General features: G+C 42.1%; 1 protein-coding gene across 7 annotated transcripts in view; it reads right to left on the bottom strand.

The window, feature by feature from the left end:
• clcc1 (chloride channel CLIC-like 1) overlaps positions 1 to 19,540 on the bottom strand; it is a 90,042-nt gene that overhangs the window by 37,985 nt on the left and 32,517 nt on the right. For 6 of the 7 annotated variants that reach the window (XR_011357668.1, XM_069937975.1, XM_069937970.1 and 3 more), the window contains exons 3-4: positions 8,622 to 8,732; positions 6,637 to 6,747 (exon numbers count right to left, since the gene is read on the bottom strand). Coding sequence is in view for 6 of the 7 variants with exons in the window: in XM_069937975.1 (XP_069794076.1) it covers positions 6,637 to 6,747; positions 8,622 to 8,732 (222 nt within the window). In the remaining variant the exon portion in view is untranslated. Of the gene's footprint in view, positions 1 to 6,108; positions 6,175 to 6,636; positions 6,748 to 8,621; positions 8,733 to 19,540 lie in introns of those variants that run through there. The other variant, XM_069937974.1, reaches the window with a different exon arrangement.

The following is a 19,540-nucleotide window of genomic DNA, read 5'->3' as shown; positions in this document are numbered from 1 at the left end:
AGTATTTCACTGGCAGTTTAGCACGATTGTTATGCTAAAGCCTTTAAAATGCTAACCCCATGTTTCATTGAAAGTATACCCACACACTTCCTTCCACATGCTATCATCGTTTACAGCACAGAAACAGACATTTCAGCCCAATTTCTCTATCCTGACCAAGGGTCTACCCAAGCACGTCCCATTTGCCTGCATTCAGCTTGTATCCCCCTCTGAAACCTTCCTATTCATGTACTTCATGTCTTTTAAACATCACAATTGAATCTACGTCCAATACTTTCTCTGCCAGTTCATTTTATGTTCCGAGTGAAACAAAAGTCGACAGACACTAGTAAAAACACACCAAAAACCTTCAATTCCCCATCCCATTCAAGTATGACCTGCAGAAAGCCATCTCTCAGCCAAAGTGGATTTTCCAGACGAAAATGGAAACCATAAGGGATACCTGACAGCTGTGGCAGGGCCAAAATGACATAACCTGCTACAAAATCTGGTGCAATAAGAAACAGAAAATCTTCACTCACCTTGCTGACATGTTTTGTCCATGGTCTCATGCACTGCCAGACTGAGACCTTCCACAAATTGGAGGAACAACACATCATCTTCCAACTGGGCACCCTCCAACTGGATGATGTTAATATTGACTACTCTGGCTTTTGTTAAAACAACACCCCTCCCCCACTTCTTCCCCTGTCACCTTCCCCAGTTCTGTCTCTCTCTTTTTCCGGTCTCCTTGCTCACAGACATGATCAATTCTCATCTCTCCTATTATCATATCCAATTAACACCTATTGTTGGTTTGGACTCCTCCCCCAACTAGTATTGTCTGTATTCTAAGATTTCCTGAGTTTTTTTGCTCATATTACTTATTCCTTGAAGAATGGCTCAGGCCTAAAATGTCAGCAATAGATCTTTGTCTTCTATGGATGTAGAAAGACCGGTTGAGTGCTTCCAACATTTCGGTGGGTTTTAGCATTCCATGTACCCACCAACCTTGTGAGGAATGTGTCCCTCAGGCCCCTTTTAAATAATTCCCCTCTCTCCAAAATCTATGTTCTCGAATTTTAGACTCACATATCCTACTAAAAAAAAGATGAACACCATCTGCCTTAGCCATGCCCCTCATGATTTTATGGATCTTAAGTTCATCCACAAGCCTCCTATGCTCCAGAGAGAAAAATCCTTGATTAAACCCTTTCTTGTGAATCTTTTGGAATCACAGTGTCATATCGGATGGGAAAAAGTCCTTCAGCCCAACTTGTCAATGACATCCAAGTTGGCATTCTGGGCTAGTCTGGTCCATATCCTTCTAAGCCCTTCCTGTTCGTATAATGTCCAAATGAATGCTGAATATTCTAATTGTACGTGCTTCTATAGTTTCCTTTGGCAATTCATTCTAGATATAGTCTATCCTCCAAGTGAAAATGTTGTCATTCATGTCCCTCTTAAATCTCTCCATCTCACCTTAAACCTATGCCCTCCATCTATTCTGGGGAAAAGAGAATGAACATTCACTTTATCAAATTCCTTCATTATTTTATAAACCTCTGAAAGTTCACACCTATGGTAATGAGAACTACACAAAGTACTCCAACTGTGGTCTCACCAAAGCCTTGTTCAACTCAATCATGACTCAATATCCCATCCAATGAAAGCAAGTATGCCAAATTCCTCCTTCACCACCCTGAGTCACCAGTTTCATAGAACTATATACCTCTACTAGTCTATTCTAGAACACTGTCCAGGGTTCTTACCATTTATTGTGCAATTCCAACATTGGTGTGACTTACCCAAGTGTAGCACAACACTCAGAGTTAAATTCCATTTGTCAATCAACGACTTACCTTCTCAAATGATCTAATTTAAATTTAATTTAGCGTTACAGCATGCTAACAGGCCCTTCTGGCCCATGAGTCCACACCGCCCAATACACTCATGTGACCAATTAACCAACTAACCAAGCATGTCTTTGGAACATGGGAGGAAACCAGAACTCCCAGAGGACACAAAAATGTACAAATACCTTACAATCAGCACAGATTTAAACCTGTATTGCCCAATCCTGTTGTAAATATAGGCATACTTATTCACTTATCTGCAAATTTACTATCATATTAACTACACAGCCATATGCATTACTAATATAGATAACAAACAAGAGCATTTATTGGTAGTAGTCTTCTCAGTGATAGCATGGCTTTGTGAGGGGTAGGTTGTGCCTCATGAGCCTAATTGAGCTTTTTGAAGAGATAACAAAGGAAATTGATGAAGGTAGAGCAGAAGATGTGGTGTATATTGGTTTGAATAAAGCAGTTGATGAGGTTCCCTATGGTACTCATTAAGAAGTCATGAAGCATGGGATTCATAGAACCTTAGCTGTGTGGATTTAGAATTAGCTTGCCTGCAGAAAGCAAGTGTAGCAGTAGATGAATGTATTCTGCTTGGAGGTCAGTGACTAGTGGAGTTCCATGGGATCTGTACTGGGACCCATGCTCTTATTGATTTTTATAAATGATCTGGACAAAATAGAGGGATGATTCAGTAAGTTTGCAGATGACATGAAGATTGGAGGCATTACGGATATCATAGAAGATGGTCATAGGTAACAACAGGATGTGGAGTTGAGCAGAAAAGTGGTGGATGGAGTTCAATCCAGATGTGAAGTGATGCATTTTGGAAGGTCAAACTAAAGGCATAGTACATGGTTAATGGCAGGATTCTTAACAGTGTGGAAGAACAGAGGGACCTTGGGGCCCAAATCCATAGATCTCTCAAGATTACCACACAGGTTGATAGGGTAATGAAGAAGGACTCAGATATTCTGCCCTTCATAAGATGGGGAATTGAGTTCAAGAGTCAGGAGTTAATGTTTCAGCTCTATAAAATTCTTGTTAAACCACAATTGGAATATTGTGTTCAGTTCTGGTTGCCTCATTGCAGGATGGCTGTGGAAGCTATGGAAAAGGTGTTAAAGAGATTTACCAGGATGTTGATTGGATTAGAGAGCATGTCTTATGAATCAAGAGTAGCAGAGCAAGGGCATTTCTCTGGAACAAAGGATGAGAGATGACTTAATAAAGGACTACAAGATTATGAGAGGCATAGATAGGGTGGACAGCCAGCATCTGTTTTCCCAGGGTGGCAGTAGCAAACACCAGAGGACATCTATACAAAGTTCAGCAGAGATGTCAGGGCTAAGATTTATTTTCCATACACAGAGTGTAGTTGGTGCCTGGAATGTATTGCCTGGGTGGTGGTGGTGGAGGATGGTACAATAGGGACATTTAAAAGACTCTTAGGCGGACACATGGATAAAAGAAAAATAGGCTATAAGGTAGGGAACCTTTAGTTTTTTTGAGTATGGAGTTGGGCTGAAGGGAATACACTGTGTTGTAATGTTCTATGCATGCAAGAGCAGATCACCACTGGTCAAAGGCTTCCAATCAGAAACACAAACCTCCACAACTACACCTTGTTTCCTTCACTCAGCCACTTTTGAATCCAATTGGCCAGCTTGTCATGGATCCCAGACTAATCTGTCATATAAAACATCCTCTGCTTCTTTCATCAATCCTCTTGGTCATCTCTTCAAAAAAGTAATATGAAATTAGGGGATATGGGGAGAAGGCAGGTAGGTGGAGTTAGGTCATAAATTAGATCAGCCATGATCGTATTGAATTGCGGAGCAGGCTCGATGGGCCTACTCCTGGCCTACTTCCTATGTACCTATGTTCCTAAATAGGATCTCCCATGCACAAAGCCATGAATACTTCTAATCAGTTCCTACCATTAGTAGATCCTGACCCTCAGAATTCCTTCCAGGAACTTTCCCGCTGTTAATGCAAGACTCAAGTTTCCAAGTTTATCTTTGTTGCCCTTTTTAAATAAAGCACACATTAGCAACCCTCCATTCTTTTGGCACTTCACCCAAGCTAATGTAAATACCTCTGCAAGGACCTCCACAATATCTTCCCTAGCTTTCCACATGGACCAAACATGTATTTGATCAGGCCCTAGGCATTTGTCCACCTAATGTTTAAATTTAGACATACTGCATGATTACAGGCCCTTTAGCCATCAAGCCCTTTGTTGTGAGTGAGGAAACAGGTTTGGTAGGTCTCAAAGACGAGGACTCGGGACACACAGTTTTGGTAGGGAAGGATTTTATTTATAGAAGGCAAGTCTGGGAAATGGTAACAGATGCAGCGCATGAGCGCGCACACACACACACACACACACACACACACACACACACACACAGACAGAGTTTACAGTAGCCGTAGGAAAGCAATAATGGACAATAACGAACGTGGGGAAAATAGCGTGGGAACAAAATACACACGTACAATGAATTAGTACATACAATGATCAAGGAAAAAAATCACTATGATGCCCCTCCACTCCTTGACTCAGTACAAGCATGGCTCTTTGCTACAAGGGACACTAATTAAACACTCCCAACCCTTTTAACAGTGGCCCTCCACTTTTCTAGGCCTGGAGTGAAGCAGTGTGATCCTAAGCTGGCAAAAAAGGAGAACAAAGAACATACGGCACCTTTATAGTGCTGGAGGGTCCAGCCCAGGTCATTAGCAGGAATAAATTCTCAGTGCCGGAAGGGTTAATCCAATTACAACAGCCAATGGCCCACGGCCAAGTACAGGTTGGCTGGAGAGTCTAGTCCAGGTAATTTACATGGACCCAACGGCAAGGTGTGCCTCAATGGCTGGTGTGTCCTCTGACTAGGTAGGGGCCAGTGCTGTCACGTGACAGCCACAACCCTTTCCAATACAAGCTTGCCGCACAATTACACCCAATTAACCTATACTCCCAGTTCGTTTTGTGGGAGGAAACTGAAGCACACAGAGGAAATTCACACAGACACAGGAGAAAGTACAAACTTTTTACAGACAACGCTGGATTTGAACCTATGTCGCTGGAGCTGTAACAGCATTGCACTAACTGCTACGCTAACCTTGCCGCCTGTGTTCCAAGACCGACCTTATCTTCTCCGTGGTACAATGTGTGAAAGCACTCCAAGAGTGGCCTCACCAATGTCCAGTAGCATGATGTTCCAGCTTTTATATGCAGGTCCTGACAATGAAGACGTGCGCCAAACGTCTTCTTCACCACCATGTCTACCTGTATCACCACTTTCATGAAACTATGTACCTGAAACCCCAAGTCTTTCTCTGTAATCCAGCCATCCTGTAATCCATTCCCATGTTAAATCATTTTATTAGTCTTTCTGTCCATTTCTATTGAGTATGTACCTTCACAGAAATCCGTAGGACCATCTAAAATATCCCAGATGCATTTTCCTCACTGCTTTGGGAAGACCCATTGTCTTTCGTTATTGTACCACTAGTTTCTGCTAATAACAGCCATGATTCCTGGTTAACTACACAGCCTTCATTTTCTTCATTAACTGGCACTTCACACCTATAACTCTTTCCTGATGGCAACAGCGAGAACAGAGCTTGTACTGAGTATTTAGCGGGGTATTAGCAAGGGATAAAGGAAGAATTAAGATAGGAGGCATTGCTACTTAGTTTTAACTCAAAAGCACTTCTCTCTATTTCTTAACTTCATTATGGATGCCCAACTTAGCACTCCCCTCAAAGCAGTGTAAAAGTTGAAAAGACCTGGTAATACAAATTTTTGACCCATTTTACCAACATCACATTGCTCCTGGAGGTAAAGTAATAGAAAAACTGCAGTACTTCTCCATAAAATATTTTACTCTTGCCTGTCATAGGAATGTCATCAGAGAATTAGAATATAGAACACTAGTTTTATATTCAATCTTGGGTGCCCAAATTATCAATACATGCTATGATGAAATTGTAATATACTTTTCACAGTACACCTGTAGAAGTGAAATAGTCTTCAACAACATGCTGGGTCCAGGAGAGGATTTCTGATATATGGACTCCCAGGATCTTGAAGATTTTTACCCTCTCCACCTCTGCCCATGGATGCAGAACGGTGCATGGTCCCTCAGCCACCCCTTCCTAAAATCAACAATAAGTTTCTTGATCTTGGTGACATTGAAAGAAAGATTGCTGTTCTAACACCACCCAACCAGATTCTCCATCTTGTATTTTAACTCACCATTTCTGACAGCACAGTTCAGTCCCTTCAGCCCTCAATGTTGACCCAACCCATATATTTTTGCGGAGGAGCTAGTGGAGTTGTTCAAGTGAACTGGTACGGACTTGAAGGGCCGACATGGCCTGTTTCCGTGCTGTAAACGGTTATATGGTTATTGCTTACAATTACTACAAGAATTGCAGTGAGTAGCTACAACACAATCATCATGTTTTTAAAAAAATGTTATAGTATTTGAAAATTATTTTGACTGAAATTCTTCCAAAACTCAATCCATAATAATAAAGTAGTTTTGACCCAATAGACAATAGCTACATAACCCTCAAAACTTCTTCAAAATTATGAAAATTAGGTTTGCAGATGTAAAAACTGTAAAAAAAATTACTCAAATTTCTTGCAGGTCAAGGAATTGCCAGCCAGATTCTGAAATTCACAATAGGCATACAACGAGAGAGGACATTGTATATTTTCTCAAATCTGAACAATATAAATGAAATAAAATTATTTTCAAATATTTAGTAAAATACTTACCAAACCCAATTTTTCAGTATGCAGCAGAAGTTTATTTAAAAATCTCTTAAAAACCGGATTGCAACTGAGTCCTGAATCCTCAGCTGATTGCACTGTTTTACTTTCCTCCAACTGTTGAAATAAAAAAGGTCATTTATCCATTATATTCTCACCAGCAAATCTGCATTCAAATGGGGCAAGAAACACACAAAAGAGGCAATATGACTGGTATCATGTAGCACCAATACATCATCTCATCCCACATCCAATATTATTCAATCCTCTGATTTTATCTTAAACTATATTTGGCTTGGCTTCGCGGACGAAGATTTATGGAGGGGGTAAACTACAAGGGTAGTCATGTCAGTCATCAGCCAGCTCCCCACCATGACTACCAGCCCCCCCACATCTCCATCGGGCACACAAAACTCAAAACGGTCAACCAGTTTACCTATCTCGGCTGCACCATTTCATCAGATGCAAGGATCGACAATGAGATAGACAACAGACTCGCCAAGGCAAATAGCGCCTTTGGAAGACTACACAAAAGAGTCTGGAAAAACAACCAACTGAAAAACCTCACAAAGATAAGCGTATACAGAGCCGTTGTCATACCCACACTCCTGTTCGGCTCCGAATCATGGGTCCTCTACCGGCACCACCTACGGCTCCTAGAACGCTTCCACCAGCGTTGTCTCCGCTCCATCCTCAACATCCATTGGAGCGCTCACACCCCTAATGTCGAGGTACTCGAGATGGCAGAGGTCGACAGCATCGAGTCCACGCTGCTGAAGATCCAGCTGCGCTGGATGGGTCACGTCTCCAGAATGGAGGACCATCGCCTTCCCAAGATCGTATTATATGGCGAGCTCTCCACTGGCCACCGTGACAGAGGTGCACCAAAGAAAAGGTACAAGGACTGCCTAAAGAAATCTCTTGGTGCCTGCCACATTGACCACCGCCAGTGGGCTGATAACACCTCAAACCGTGCATCTTGGCGCCTCACAGTTTGGCGGGCAGCAGCCTCCTTTGAAGAAGACCGCAGAGCCCACCTCACTGACAAAAGGCAAAGGAGGAAAAACCCAACACCCAACCCCAACCAACCAATTTTCCCTTGCAACCGCTGCAATCGTGTCTGCCTGTCCCGCATCGGACTGGTCAGCCACAAACGAGCCTGCAGCTGACGTGGACTTTTTACCCCCTCCATAAATCTTCGTCCGCGAAGCCAAGCCAAAAGAAAAAAGAAAAAAGAAAAAGAAACTACAAGGATACATAAATTAACATGATATAAGTATATTCACATTTAAAATTATTCATTGTAGTTGAGGCTTCATTGCTCCTTTAATTAAATTGAATGTCTGCATAAAACAAGGATGTTCTTTTATTTTAATGGTTGGCAGAAGATGGAAAGGCGGGAAAATCTATCTACAGGTGAAAACTAATAAATACGCTAAGAATAATCATAAATTTCTGATTTTTTTCCTTTGGGTTTTAGAATCTAAACAACCTCCTTAAAATACACAAGCTTGCCTGATCACTGATTTTATTGACACATAAAATACTGGTTTCCTCCTCTCATCTTTGAGTTCGACACTATGAAGAAAGAATGTCACAAGCTGTAACCCAATTTCCCTCCAATTGATACATCATTCTATCTTGGACATTGATGTAGTTCCTTCATTGTCTCTGTCACAATATTGTGGAATTCTCTATATACAGTAATATCATTGCAGAGGCTGGACCACATGAACTGTGAAGTTCTTGAACAAGAGCAACTCCACACCATTTTCATTTCTGAATACAAAGTTGAATTAATTTTGTTAGACATAAATGATAGATTATGTAACAAAATTCAAACATCATCTGTTACATATGCAGGGACTCTCAGAATAGCTTTCACTACTCAGTGGAAACAATGTGCAGAGTTATAAATTCTTTTCTTCACTTGCCATTATTCTTTTACAGCATAACCATACACAATTAACTAAGGAAAAACAGTTACCAACCTTCTTCTGTAAACTTTGGAGTTGTCTCTCACAGCTGGCACAATCTGGACAGGAACTCTGGTCCTGATTAATTTCAGTGAAGTCTTTACTAGTCTTAGCATTGCTGGTCATCTATGAAGTGAAAAATAATGATAATGAATTTATTATCACATAGATGTACAATGTTCATGTGATTCAAAATGCTTACTTGCTGCAGCTGAACAGGTACTTCAGAATAAAGGTATAAATTAAGTTTTTTTTAAAATTTAGACATACAGCACAGTAACAGGCCATTTCTGCCCACAAATCTGTGCCACCCAATTAACCTACACCCCCGGTACGTTTCGAACAATGGGAGTAAACTGGAGCCCCCGGGGAAAACCCACACAGACCTTAAGAGATAATAAATACAAAAGATAATATTAAGTTACCATAGTGCAAGAAAAAAAGTGGGGTTTCAATAGTACATACAGGCCTTTTTATGGTGTTGGAGTAGTTTATGGTTGGGGTGGTAAAGGGAAGTTCTAGAGACTGATATCTGTTGGAAAGCAACTGTTCTTGAACCTGAAGGTGCTCATCTTCAGGCTTCTGTACCTTCTTTCTGTGCAGTGATAAGAGGTTGTGACCAGGGTGATGGGGATTCTTTATGATTTTGACTCCTTTCTTAAGGCAGTGCTTTACAGAGAGGTCTTCAATGGAAGGGAGGTTTGAGCTGTGATAGACCTGGCTAGGTTTGCTCTCGTTTACAGCCTTCTTCAATCTTGGGTGCTCAAATTATCAATACATGCTTTGATGAAATTGTAATATACTTTTCATAGTACACCTGTAGAAGTGAAATAGTCTTCAACAACATGCTGGGTCCAGGAGAGGATTTCTGATATATGGACTCCCAGGATCTTGAAGATTTTTACCCTCTCCACCTCTGCCCATGGATGCAGAACGGTGCATGGTCCCTCAGCCACCCCTTCCTAAAATCAACAATAAGCTTCTTGATCTTGGTGACATTGAAAGAAAGATTGCTGTTCTAACACCACCCAACCAGATTCTCCATCTTGTATTTTAACTCACCATTTCTGACAGTTGTAGCGAGAGGCTGAAGGTGTCCACAAAAACTCCAGACAGTTGGTTTGCATAGGTTTTAGGAGACCACCTGGCCCAGATGCTTTCCAAAGGTCCACCCTCCTGAAAATTCTATTCATGTCAGCTTGAGAAACTGGGAGCAAAGATTTACTGAGGGCTATGGGGGCTCATGAGAGCACTTCATTGCTTTCCCATTCAAAGGGAGCATAGAAGGCATTGAGATTGTCCAGAAGAGATGTATTGCAGCTAACGATACTACCTTGTTTCATCTGATACGACGTGAAGATGTGCAAGCCTGCATAGCAATTAAGTGCCCTTCTAAGAAATAATTTAATTAAACATTAAATTGTGGTGGCTCACCACTAGGCAGGCGAACCGGCCCCGCTTGTAAGCCACGCGCCAGAACAGCCGGCCAAAATGGCGCCATCGGGGGTTTTCCCTTCCTCCCAATACGGGGCTCAGAAGCCCGCGCTGGGGGACCACGTGACGCCTGGGTGACGTCAGCACGGTTCTCAGCCAGCTCTGGGCTGGGAGTATAAGTGCAGCCCAGCAGCCCGCAATAAACCAGTCTGCTGACCGAGTTCAACCCGTCTAGTTGTGTGTGTTCTTTCAGGACTAGTGTAGCTGCCGCTACAATTGGTGACCCCGACTGTTTCAAATGTCTTTGAACCCATCATGAGCGAGCCTGGGATCAACTCTTTCACCGTGAAACTGCCTGAATTCTGGGTTCAGGAGCCAGAGACCTGGTTCGGCCACGCGGAGGCTCAGTTTCACCTCCACCAGATTTCATCCGACTTGACTAAATTCTACCATGTGGTCGCTGACCTGGACCAGGCCACCGCCAGACACATGCTGCACCTCGTTCAGCACCCACCCGCTGAAGACAAATATGAGACCATCAAGCGAGTGCTTACCGGATCCCTCAGACTATCCAGACACCAGTGTGCCGCTTGGATGCTACACTTCGACGCCCTGGGGACAGGCCCCCGATGGAGCTGATGGACGAGATGCTCGCGCCCATGGATGAGCAGACTAACTGCCCACTCTTCGAGCGCATTTTCCTCAACCATATGCCCGGGGACATCCAGCCGCTGCTGGTCCAGGAGAGCTTCACTGACCCAAGGAATGTGGCCTATAAGATCTGAGAGCTATGGCTCACACGATTCCCGGAGGGCTCAGCTGTCCAACAGGTCACGAGGCATGAGCACGACCACGTCAAGCCCGCCCCTAGCGCTGCAGTAGAGCATCCGGCCCCTGCAGGGGCCCCTAAAAGCATAACCAAGGCCACAGCATCCGCTCCAGGCCTCTGCTTCTACCACCAGGGCTGGGGAGCCAAGGCTCGGAAGTGTCGTCAGCCCTGCTCATTCCAGGGAAACAACCAGGCTAGCTGCTGTTAATGGCTGCGGCGGCTGGCCAAGGACACAGCCTCCACTACCTGCAGGACTCAGTCAGCGGCCGGCGGTTCCTCGTTGACACTGAAGCCCAGATCAGTGTTATCCCAGCCACAGCCATCGAGTTCAGAAACCGACCTCGTGGACCTCCCTTCCGTGCGGCCAACGCAACAGAAATCCAGACGTATGGAGACAAGACAGTCCACTTCCAGATCAGCCAACAAAATTTTGCGTGGAAGTTCTCTCCCGACCGCCATCCGGGGTGCAGACTGCCTCCTCGCACACGGGCTTCTAGTGGACATTCAAGGTAGGAGCCCGGTGGACGCCTGTACCTTCCAGGCCATTCGCCTCGATGCCTCCCGCTCAGAGCAACTGCAGATGGTCACGATCAGCACGCCCAGAGACGAGTTCCAGCGAATCCTGGACGAGTTCCCAACACTCTTCAAGCCACAGTTCTCCGCTGCCTCGTCGTGCCACGGGGTGTTCCTCCACATCCCCACCCAGGGCCCACCAGTTCACACCAAGGCATGCCAGCTCCCGTCTGACAAGCTCCAGGTGGCAAAAGAGGAGTTTTTGCAGCTGCTGGAACTGGGGATCATTTGGCGGTCCAATAGCCCATGGGCCTCACCGCTCCACCTGGTCCCGAAAGCTTCCGGCAGCTGGTGTCCCTGCGGAGACTATCGACGGCTCAACTAGGCAACAGTTCCTGACCGTTACTCTATTCCTCACATCCAAGACTTTATGGCCAACCTGCACGGTGCGAGGGTTTTCTCCAAGGTTGACCTGGTGCGCGGCTATCACCAGATCCCGGTGCACCCTGAGGACATATCCAAGATGGCCATCTTCACCCCCTTTGCCTTGTTGAAATTCCTGCACATGCCGTTCGGACTCAAGAATGCCGCTCAGACCTTTCAGAGCCTCATGGACTCTGTGGGCAGGGACTTGGATTTTGTCTTTATTTATTTGGACAACATCCTCATCGCCAGCAAGGACCGAGCACAACACAAGGCCCACCTACGCGCCCTTTTCGCCCAGCTGGCCGACTTCGGCCTTACCATCAACCCGGCCAAGTGCCAGTTCAGGAAAGAGTCCATGGAGTTCCTGGGCCATATCATCACGGCCGAAGGAGCCACGCCTGCCGCTGCGAAGGTCGCCGCTATCAGGGAGTTCCAACCCCCGGACAACCTCAAGGGGTTGCAGAAGTTCGTGGGTATGGTCAACTCTTACAAACGCTTCATCCTGGGAGCTGCGCGCATCATGCATCCGCTATTCGCCCTCATCGCAGCCAAGCACAAAATGCTCGCTTGGAACCCAGAAGCCTGCACCGCATTCGAGGCCACCAAGGATGCCCTCGCGAAGGCCACCATGCTTGCCCACACACACACCAACCTCCATATGGCACTCTCTTTTTTTAAAATTTTTTATTTTTCACACCATAAATCACATTAGCCATGATACACACTTTTTCCTTTTCACACATATACAGTGACATTTTCTCCCCACCCCCCTCCTTCCAACCCACATCCCCCACCCCCCCTCCCATCCATTTAAGGTATACAATCTAGGATAACATTAAACCAGTCAGACAATGTTGTCACTCAACAAAAAAAAAACAAACACCAGAAATTCTACTGAGTCCATTCTTTTCTTTCCTTCTCCTTCCATCAACTTAGGTAATGATTGTTCCCGGTAGGTTTTCGCTATTGAATTTAATGTAAGGCTCCCATATTTGTTCAAATATTTCAATATTATTTCTTAAACTATATGTTATTTTTTCTAATGGAATACATTTATTCATTTCTATATACCATTGTTGTATTTTCAAATTATCTTCCAATTTCCAGGTTGACATAATACATTTTTTTGCTACTGCTAGAGCTATCTTAACAAATCTTTTTTGTGCATCCTCCAAATCAATTCCAAATTCTTTGTTTTTTATGTTACTTAGGAGAAATATCTCCGGATTCTTTGGTATATTGTTTTCTGTAATTTTATTTAATATCTGGTTGAGATCTTCCCAAAATTTTTCTACATTCTCACATGTCCAGATTGCATGAATTGTTGTTCCCATTTCTTTTTTACATCGAAAACATCTATCAGATACTGTTGGGTCCCATTTATTTAACTTTTGAGGTGTAATGTATAGTCTGTGTATCCAGTTATATTGTATCATACGTAGCCTCGTATTTATTGTATTTCTCATCGTTCCAGAACATAATTTCTCCCATGTTTCCTTTTTTATCTTTATATTTAAATCTTGTTCCCATTTTTGCTTAGTTTTACCATTTGTTTCCTCATTCTCCTTTTCTTGCAGTTTAATATACATATTTGTTATAAATCTTTTGATTATCATTGTATCTGTAATCACATATTCAAGGTTACTTGCCTCTGGCAAACTCAAACTGCTTCCTAATTTATCCTTCAAGTAGGATCTCAATTGGTAATATGCCAGCGCTGTATCTCCAGTTATATTGTACTTATCTTTCATTTGTTCAAAGGATAAGAATCTATTTCCTGAAAAACAATTTTCTATTCTTTTAAGCCCTTTTTTTTCCCATTCTCTAAAGGAAAGGTTATCTATTGTAAAAGGGAGTAACTTGTTTTGCGTCAATATTAGTTTTGGTAATTGATAATTTGTTTTATTTCTTTCTACATGAATCTTCTTCCAAATATTGAGGAGATGATGTAATACTGGAGAACTTCTATGTTGTACCAATTTTTAATCCCATTTATATAATATGTGTTCAGGTATCTTTTCCCCTATTTTATCTAATTCTAATCTCGTCCAGTCTGGTTTTTCCCTTGTTTGATAAAAATCTGATAGGTATCTTAATTGTGCGGCTCTATAATAATTTTTAAAGTTTGGCAGTTGTAAGCCTCCTTGTTTATACCATTCTGTTAATTTATCTAGTGCTATCCTCGGTTTCCCCCGCTCCATAAAAATTTCCTTATTATTTTCTTTAACTCTTAGAAGAATTTTTCTGTCAGTTGTATTGGCAATGCCTGAAATAAATATAATATCCTTGGAAAAATGTTCATTTTAATACAGTTTATCCTTCCTATTAGTGTTAGTGGTAAATCTTTCCAATGCTCTAAATCGTCCTGTAATTTTTTCATTAGTGGATAATAATTGAGTTTATATAGTTGGCCGAGATTTTTGTTTATTTGTACACCTAGGTATCTTATTGCCTGCATTTGCCATCTAAATGGAGATTCCTTCTTAAATTTTGAGAAATCCGCATTATTCATAGGCATTGCTTCACTTTTATTTACGTTTATCTTGTAACCCGACACTTCTCCATATTCCTTCAATTTCTTATATAATTCTTTTATTGATAGTTCTGGTTCTGTTAAGTACACTATAACATCATCCGCAAATAGACTGATTTTATATTCCTTGTCTTTTATTTTTATTCCTTTTATATTATTATCTATTCTTATCAATTCTGCTAGTGGTTCTATAGCTAACGCAAACAATAAAGGTGATAGTGGGCATCCCTGCCGCGTTGACCTGCTTAAGTTAAATTGCTTTGATACATGTCCATTTATTGTCACTTTCGCTAACGGTCCCTTATATAATGCTTTAATACAATTAATATACTTCTCCGGTAAACTGAATTTTTGCAATACTTTGAACAAATAATTCCATTCTACTCTGTCAAAGGCCTTCTCTGCGTCTAAAGCAACTGCTACTGTAGGTGCTTTATTTCCTTCTACTGCATGAATTAAGTTAATAAATTTACAAATACTGTCTGTTGTGCGTCTTTTTTTGATAAATCCAGTTTGGTCTAAATTTATCATTTTCGGTACATGCTCTGCTAATCTGTTTGCTAATAGTTTAGCTATTATCTTATAATCTGTGTTTAGTAAAGATATTGGTCTATATGATGCTGGTAAGAGTGGATCTTTCCCTTGCTTTAGTATTACTGTAATTATTGCTGTTTTACATGAATCTGGTAAGCTTTGTGTTTCATCAATCTGGTTAATTACATCCAGGAGGGGCGGAATTAATAAGTCTTTAAATGTTTTGTAGAATTCTATTGGAAATCCGTCCTCTCCTGGTGTCTTATTATTTGGTAATTTTTTTATTATCTCTTGTATTTCTACTATTCCAAATGGTTCTGTTAATTTATTTTGTTCCTCTATTTGTAGTTTTGGTAGTTCAATTTTAGTCAGAAATTCATCTATTTTCCCTTCTTTCCCTTCGTTTTCAGTTCGGTATAATTGTTCATAAAATTCTCTAAAGTTTTCCTTAATTTTTTTTGGATTATATGTAATTTGGTTGTCTTTTTTCCTTGATGCCAATACCATTTTCTTAGCTTGTTCTGTCTTAAGCTGCCATGCTAGGATTTTGTGCGTTTTTTCACCCAGTTCATAATATTTCTGTTTAATCTTCATTATATTCTTCTCCACCTTATATGTTTCTAGTGTTTCATATTTTATTTTTTTATCCGCCAATTCTCTTCTTTTAGTTGTATCTTCCTTCATTGCTAATTTTTTTTCTATATTTACTATTTCCTTTTCCAACTGCTCTGTTTCCTGATTATAGTCCTTCTTCATCTTGGTTACATAACTTATTATTTGCCCTCTAATGAATGCTTTCTTTGCATCCCATAGTATAAACTTATCTTCCACTGATTCCGTATTTATTTCAAAATACATTTTTATTTGTTTTTCAATAAATTCTCTAAAATCCTGCCTTTTAAGTAACATGGGGTTTAATCTCCATCTATACATTCTTGGAGGGATGTCCTCTAGCTTTACTGTCAATATTAAGGGTGAATGGTCCGATAGTATTCTAGCTTTATATTCTGTTTTTCTTACTCTATCTTGCATACTAGCTGATAACAAAAATAGGTCTATTCTTGAGTATGTTTTATGTCTAGCCGAGTAATATGAATATTCCTTTTCTTTTGGGTGTTGTTTCCTCCATATATCCAAAAGTTGCATTTCTTCCATTGATTTAATTATAAATTTGGTTATTTTGTTCTTTCTGTTAATTTTTTTCCCAGTTTTATCCATATTTGAATCCAAATTCAGGTTGAAATCCCCTCCTATTAATATGTTCCCTTGCGTATTTGCTACCTTCAAAAAGATATCTTGCATAAACTTTTGATCTTCTTCGTTAGGTGAATATACATTGAGTAGATTCCAAAACTCCGAATATATCTGACATTTTATCATTACATATCTCCCTGCTGGATCTATTATTTCCTCTTCTATTTTAAATGGCACATTTTTACTAATTAATAAAGCCACTCCTCTTGCTTTTGAATTATACGAAGCTGCTGTTACATGTCCTACCCAATCTCTCTTTAATTTCTTGTATTCCAATTCAGTTAAGTGTGTTTCTTGCACAAATGCTATATCAATTTTTTATTTTTTTCAGTAAATTTAGCAGTTTCTTCCTTTTAATTTGGTTATGTATTCCATTAATATTTAAAGTCATATAGTTCAACGTAGCCATTTTATACTTTGTTTATCTTCCCTTTCCGTTTCTCCATCATTACCTTTCCTTCTTATCCATTTCTGTTTTCTTGTTTTAAACCCTTTATAAGACAACATTCCTAAAATATCAAACATTTTCTTTATTCTCCTATCTAAAACTTCTTTAGCCCCAATCTCCCCTTCCCCTCCTGAGTTGTCCTTTATCCCTTGTCGGACAACTACATCTCCCCTCTCCATCTGGGTTTGCGAATTCACTCTCAAGCGTCAGCTGATTTTGCAGTGACCGCAACTCCTCCCCACCCAGCCCCCCCCAGAAAAGATTTCACTTTTCATATGTAACAAAGGTCACTCTTTTAGTTCCCTCCTTATTCCCTCTATTCCATTTCCTTCCCTTATTAATTCTTGTCTATACTATCTATATTTTCCTCTAAATACGGATACATTCACGTATGCACATTATACATATACACACTTATACCTCTTTACCCACATACATATAAATCGTGGTCATTTTTACTCTCATTACACATCTTCATCCCTCAGTCTATTTTGTAATTGTTCTGCAAATTTTCGTGCTTCTTCTGGATCCGAGAATAGTCTGTTTTGTTGTCCTGGAATAAATATTTTCAATACCGCTGGATGCTTTAGTATAAATTTATACCCTTTCTTCCATAAAATCGCCTTTGCTGTATTGAACTCCTTTCTCTTCTTTAGGAGTTCAAAACTTATATCTGGATAAATGAAGATTTTTTGCCCTTTGTACTCCAGTGGCTTGTTGCCCTCTCTTACTTTTTCCATTGTCTTCTCCAGTACCTTTTCTCTTGTAGTATATCTTAGGAATTTTACTAAAATAGATCTTGGTTTTTGTTGTGATTGTGGTTTAAAGGCCAATGCTCTATGTGCCCTTTCTATTTCCATTTCTTGCTGTAGTTCTGGACATCCTAGGATCCTAGGGATCCAATCTTTTATAAACTCTCTCATATTCTTGCCTTCTTCATCTTCCTTAAGGCCCACTATCTTTATGTTATTTCTTCTGTTATAATTTTCCATTATATCTATTTTCTGAGCTAACAGTTCTTGTGTCTCTATAACTTTTTTATTAGATTCCTCTAATTTCTTTTTTAAGTCCTCTACCTCCATTTCTACTGCTACTGCCCGCTCTTCCATCTTGTCCATTTTCTTTCCCATTTCTGTTAAGGTCATATCTATTTTATTCATTTTCTCTTTTGTGTTGTTTATTCTTCTTCTTAAATCATTAAATTCCTGTGTTTGCCATTCTTTAAATGACTCCATGTATTCTTTAATAAGAGAAAGTATATCCTTTATCTTGCCTTTCCCTTCTTCTTCTATTTCACTGTACTCTTCCTCTTCCTCTTCCTCTGGGTTGGCCATCTGTTGTTTCTTTGTTGCCCTTTTCTTCTCTTCTTTCTTGTTTCCATTGTCTTCTGTGTTCTCTTCTTGCTGCAGGTGTTCTGCAGCTGTCGTTGCCGGCTGTGGAGATCGACTCCCCAGCTGGTCCCCCCTCCCGTCGGTGTGTTTTTTTTCATGCGCGGTTGCGCACTTTTACTCGGCTCAGCGAGCCATTTTTGTAGTCCAATTTCTACCGACCTGAGGGAGCGGGTTTCTCTCTCCACCGCGGGCCTCTTCGAACAGGTAAGGCCTTCTCCTTCTTCCTCCGTTGTCTTCTCTTCCTCTCTTCTTACTTTTGCTTTCGATTTTTCTTTTTTTGTCGCCATCTTCTTTCCACCTTTATACTCACTTTTCTTTAACTTTTATTTCTGTGCCTTTGTGTTTTCCTTTGTTTTTTCCGACTTTTCTGGAGAGGGCTGGAGTTCACCGTCCGGCCACTACTCCATCACGTGACTCCCCCCATATGGCACTCTCTGTCGATGCCTCTGCCACAGGCATTGGTGCCGTCCTGGAGCATCAGGTGAATGGACATTAGAAACCACTGGCATTCTTCAGCCTCCTGCTCCACCCGCCAGAACGCAAGTATAGTGTCTTCGACCTCAAGTTACTAGGCATGTACCTGGTGGTGTGGCATTTCCACTATTTTTTGGAGGGGAGGATTTTTACCATCTTCTCCGACCACAAACCCCTCAACCAGGCGCTCGCGATGGCAAAGGATCCCTGGTCAGCCCGCCAGCAGCGTCACCTCTCCTTCGTGTTGGAGTTTACCACTGACATTCGGCAGCTACACCGCATCACGGCCTACCACCCGCAGGCCAATGGACTGGTTGAACGCTTGCACCGCTACCTTAAGGCAGGGAAGGACAATGTGGTTGCCGATGCACTCTCACGACTGGCCATCTGCACGCTGACATCCAGCCTTGACTTCAACCTGCTCGCCTGGGACCAGAAGTCTGATGATGAGACGAGGGCCTTTAAGACCGCCATCACAGGCCTGGGGCTCCGAGACCTCCCGACTCCGAGCGGCGAAGGCATCATCCTGTGCGATATCTCCTTGGGCACCCTGCGACCAGTGGTTCCCCAGCAGTGGCGCAGGCAGGTCTTCCGTCTCATCCACGGGGCACAGGCACACCAGGGCGCCCGTACAGGAGTTTGAGCACATCCGGGAATGGTTCAGCCACATTCGCGTGGACATCGTTGGGCCCTTACCCGTTTCCTGGGTCAACCGTTACCTGTTTACGGTGGTGGACCGCACCACTCTCTGGCCCTAGGCGTTCCCATTGCTAGACGCCTCCACCAACTCCTGTTCCTGAGAACTGTTGTATGGTTGGGTTGCCCTGCTCGGTGCCCCGGGTCACCTCACCAGCGATTGGGGCACCCAGTTCACATCTGCACTCTAGGCACAGCTCGCCAATAGGTTGGGGATCCAGCTACACCGCATGAGGCCCTACCACCCGCAGGCCAATGGACTGGTCGAACGCCTGCACTGCCACCTTAAGCTGGTACTCATGGCCCTCAACGGTCCCAACTGGGCGGACGAACCGCCTTGGATGCTCCTGGGCATCCGCTCCACTCCAAAGGAAGATCTGCAGGCATCATCTGCTGAGCTGG

This window comes from Narcine bancroftii, chromosome 5 (assembly GCF_036971445.1).
Source record: "Narcine bancroftii isolate sNarBan1 chromosome 5, sNarBan1.hap1, whole genome shotgun sequence".
Classification (NCBI taxonomy): domain Eukaryota; kingdom Metazoa; phylum Chordata; class Chondrichthyes; order Torpediniformes; family Narcinidae; genus Narcine; species Narcine bancroftii.
The sequence above is the reverse complement of the archived record's forward strand: the minus strand, read 5'-3'. Positions and strand labels throughout refer to the sequence as shown.